Raw genomic sequence first — 4,853 nt, forward strand, 5'->3', positions numbered from 1 at the left:
ACATGGGCAAGGTTTTTTGTGAGAATGCATTTGTTGACCTATTTTGTTTACAATTCCACCCCCTTGAGCCATCTCATGATTGTGAGCATTGCATGTTCATAGTTGCATCCCACCTTTGTTGGAAATGTAGAACCTACTTTAGAAAGTATGAGACAAGACTCCTTCAATTCCCTGTAGGAGTGACCCCACAGTGGCATGATGATGAGAGTGTTCTCCATTCGGTAATCTCTATTCCTTGTAGGAGTGACTACATAAGGGCATGATGATTAGAGTGTTCTCTATTATGTTGGAAGACCCTGTCAAGTGAAGACTATCTAGAGCAAGAGGGTGACAAATGGAGGATGGAATGTTATGATGCCTTAGCCCTATCACTCTATGAGATTTTATTGCCACATACTTGCTTGTTTTGTGCCATTATAGGTGACGTCACTGATAGTCTCCATGCATGGGATAGATGTATGCCTCACTTGCATGTCATCCAAATGCCATTCTCTAGTAACAATGGCCTAAGACCATTACAAAGTATGCCACAAGAAGCACATGAGATAGGAGTACCCTCCGAGGATGAGGGACCTAGACTAAGTGATGATGAGTCTTAGTTTCCATTCACATTGCATCTTTCCGACGATGATCGTATGATAAGCTTTGCTCTTCATTTTTGATATTTTCTTACATGTGCCATCAAAGTATGCAGTCAAGTTTATAGGTTTACTAAGGTATCTCTATCAATGTAGGCTGCCACATCTTCACATTCAACCTTCTTATAAGAAGCAAACATCAAGTCTCTTCTAATTGAACATGTGTATTTGAAACTTGCTCTTCATGTATAGATCTTTTGTAGTTTTTTACTTTCACTTCTTCTTGTCTTCTTCCCAAAAGAGTGGATGGTTGTGTGTAAGTAGAAGCTTAATGGTGTAAGGTGAATTCACAAAAGAATAAAGCATTATAGCTAAGTAGAAACTTAATGGTGTAATCTCAATGGGTGATTATATCTAAACAGAAGCTTAATGGATGATTGTATCCAAGATGAATGATTGTATGTAAGTAGAATCTGAATGTGATGAAGGCCTCTTCTTCCTAAGAGAATGGATGATTATGTGTAAGTAAAACTTAATAGTGTAAGAAATTCACAATATATTTCAACAAATTGTGCATAATACTTGATCTTATCCGGTGATATTTTTACAATGCTCAAAAAAGTAGATGAAGGCAATGTAGAAATGTCACCCACCTTGAAAACAATTAGGTGCTTTCTTTAGCCCAATGGATATTATGAGGGGTCTTTGAGAATGCCATGCTATTTAACCAATAATAATTATTAAGAGAATTTACCAAATTTAACTAGTTTTTAGTGACTTATGGATATAAATTTACCAAAATTACACTATGCAGTGTTACATAAAAGATAGAGAATTCAAAAGATTCATCTAGGTCGTCTTTATTTTTAGGAAAATACATTCACCACAACCTATCTAAACTCATATCATGATATTGGTCTCTTATTTTTTACCATTCCCTCCACCTTAGTGGGATCCATCTCCAAACCATCACCAAGAAAAACAACTTGTTTCTCTTCCCGCAACCTCAACTTGTATAATTCAAATGAGCAACCATTCGCTTTACATACCCTTTCGAAGGCCGACTCCAGTTATGTCAAAGTCAAGAACAAAATGTGCAAAAATGTCTAAATCACTAAAAGTTTTCAAAGATAGGGCTTGAGAAACTCACCTCGGTAACTATCGTACCATCACGCTTATGACTATTATAGTGCACGTGTTTTCCCATGATTTTCTCTAATAGGAAACTTGACCAAGTGGATGAAGTCTCCATCGTGCTTGCAAAATTAAGGCTTCTTAGAGGTTGCAATTAGGAAAGAATCCATGCACATTAGTGCATTGGAAATCCTTGGTTTTATCGCCCGTGTATACACATTATATCCTTTTAATGAGCCACTAAAACAGATCTATTATGTCTTTGATTTTCAATCTTCTTATTGCTAGCACCTCCGTTAGAAATTAGAGCGTCCTACTCCATTGTGAGTCCATTTCGAAAATGTAATGATGCTTACTATTTTCAATCAATAGTTTTCTACCACCACGGTCACGGCCAATATGAGCGGAATATCCGAGGGGACGAGTGCACGTGTGGAACTTTTCGTTATCACACGCAAAACCCGAAAGTCTCCATGTGGATGTTGGAAAGAAAGCTTATCAAATGCATCATGAGGCTTGCATGGATTTCTTTTCTGGAAGCGACGTGCACCTTTTGTCGTCAACATTGTGTCATGCGGGATGATCTCTGAGTAGGAAAGATGTAATTTAATTTGCCTGTGGTGGCAATAGCCGCAGCCGCAGAGAGAGCGATGGCAGTCGGCAAAAGTGAAGACGTGCCAGCATCTCGCATTGCGTTGTGTCTGCTGAGAGGCCACCCTCGCTCATTAAATAATGGCGACCCTCCCTGTCTCCTCGACTACTGCTCCCTTCTCATCTCCCACTATTTGAATGCCAGTTATTGCAGATAGATCTAACAGCTGCTATCTGCTCCTCCTTGGGCTGAACCGTAAGCAGCACCATCAGTACTATGGCTTCCAGGTCTTTCCTCTCCTCCCTTCTTTGCCGCCTTCACTGTAACAAGCGCCAGTCCCGCGTCTACACCGAGACTGCATCTGCCTCGCAAGCATTCGAGGCTGATCTGGCACACTGCTTCCAGGAGCTTCTTACACAGGCTGGCGACTCCAAGTCGTCCCTCCTCGGTCTGAGCTGGCTCTCCAGTGCTGTGGGTATGCTGCTCTCCACACAGGCGTCTGTGCAGGCCCTCGCTCCTTGCTTGCAAACGTCCCTGCCCGTCCGAGACATGAAGCTGATCCAGCAGTACATGGATGACAGCGTGAAGCTACTGGATGTGTGCCAAGTGGTGAGGGATGTGATGGGTGGCGTGCACGGCTATGTCAAAGCCGTTCAGCTTGCCATCGGCTACCTGCGCTGCAAACCAGGTTTGAGAACCGAAAGGGGTGCGTTGCTGCTAGCAAGAAATGCTCTGATCTCAGCAGAGCAGATGCGAGCAGACCTGCGAGAGCCTGCTACTCCTGGCCGTGCACACCTGCGGCGGACACACCATCGGCTGGCAGCCTGTAGCTCAATGCTTAGAAGAATGGGGGACAAGCTCAGGGCCCCGGATGAGGATGTACAGAATACGCCCACCTGCTCCTCCTCCTCCTCCTCCTTTGCGTTGCCCGCTGCTTTGTATGGAGGGGAAATGGCTACTCTCTTCGTCTGCAAACTGATTGCAGCGGCGCTCCCTTCTGGGAATCCTCCCCGATCTCAACTAGGTCCTCTGCACGTTTCGGGCCGGCCATTGTGGGCAACTCCTCTTCTACCACTCCAAGCTAAAGTCAACAAAGAGCTGCTGGAGAGAGTACACAAGAAGCCCCATGGATCTACCCTCTTACCCGACCTCGACATCCTAGATCTTTCTGTTACACAGATCAATGAGATGTTGAGACAAACTTTGGAACAGCCCAGTACTGCACGATCTCAAGCTGTAAGGGACGATCTCAGCCGTCTTGCTGAGACTACCAGCAAGAGGGCGGAAGAGCTTCAAACCTTCATAGCTACACTCCAACATCAGATCGAGGCTCTCTTCAGGTCGCTGGCAGATACAAGGATAGCGTTGCTTGCCTCCCTCACGCGAACGGGGTTGCACGTGTGAGCCCTCTGTCACACGCCATGCCCCTGAAGTTTTGGTAGCCCTCAAGTAATGTAGTTAGGCTGGAAAGTCTTACAAAACAAATGTAGATAGGGTGTAAAGCCGGCACAAAGACAAATGTAAACATTGTATACTTCAAATTGGATATTGATTTACTAATTACATCATATCATTTGCGCTTCTTCTCAAGGCACAAAATTTCACTTTGCAAGTCATAAACCCAAAGAGGACCGTTTAATTGTTTATTAGAAGGGTCAAATTATGGACCATTTTCTTGCTTAAGAATGAGAAGCGCATACTTTAAATTTCTGCAACATTAAGCTTCTCTTCCGAGAAGAAGGTATTCTTCTCTCTTTGCACAAGGGCTCCACAAGGGGGATCCTCTAAGAAGGATTCATAATTTGAGCATTGGCAAGTAAGTAGCTCTGGCACCTCACTTTTCATACCGCAAGGGGAGTTTTGAGACAGACTGGTGACGAGATCTTGATTGTGGTTTGAAAGATTTTGTGACTACGTTGCACAACCTTGAACATCTCGGCCCTTTGGATAACTATAATGAATGCTAGGCCGGTGCTTAGAGCACACACTATTGGAATGTCACGAGTGTAGGGCTAGAATTTGAAGGTTGCAGTACCCTTCCAAGGGGGTCAAAACTTTTACAAGAAGGGTGAAAACACAATTAATCTTCAAAGGAAGGGAAGGGTTCTGGGAAATTTAGTTATATGCCCTTCCAATCTCTTCATAAAGAAAAGCAAGTTAAAGAAAAGCACTAATAGCTAAAGAAATATTTGTCCTCTTGATTTATACAAGTGTTGTAATATTTGCAAGTGACCTTACACATAACTAAAAGCAATATGTGTGCGCGAGAATTGATAGTGTAAAGTTCCTTTGTGCATGTGTATAATATGTTGAGGGGGGTTCCTAGCCTCGCATGCAACCCCTCAATACAATTATAATAAAACTTATTAGAAAATCACCCAAAACACACAAACAACATCCCTTGACCTTAACATACAATGCAAATTCCCTAAAGGAATACATTTAAGGTATCTATAAAGATGTCCCATTAGGCTAGAATTTCTAAGGCACACCTCAGAGGCACATAGCCTTTATCACCTCAATAAAAAGCTTATACTAATCTTTATAAA

At 42.8% G+C, this 4,853-nt stretch overlaps 1 protein-coding gene across 1 annotated transcript; it reads left to right on the forward strand.

The window, feature by feature from the left end:
* The first annotated feature begins 2,580 nt into the window (after positions 1-2,580).
* Positions 2,581-3,708, forward strand: LOC147617118 (protein BPS1, chloroplastic-like). The gene has a single exon (XM_086776436.1). The coding sequence runs from the start codon at positions 2,581-2,583 to the stop codon at positions 3,706-3,708; it is 1,128 nt and encodes a 375-aa protein (XP_086632562.1).
* The last annotated feature ends 1,145 nt before the right edge of the window (positions 3,709-4,853 follow it).

The sequence above is a fragment of the Cibotium barometz genome, chromosome 37 (assembly GCF_041138505.1).
Source record: "Cibotium barometz isolate CiBa-2024 chromosome 37, ASM4113850v1, whole genome shotgun sequence".
NCBI lineage: Eukaryota > Viridiplantae > Streptophyta > Polypodiopsida > Cyatheales > Cibotiaceae > Cibotium > Cibotium barometz.

Excerpts from the sequence above, each read along its gene's own strand:
- LOC147617118 (XM_086776436.1), top strand. The coding sequence starts at position 2,581 with ATGGCTTCCAGGTCTTTCCTCTCCTCCCTTCTTTGCCGCCTTCACTGT.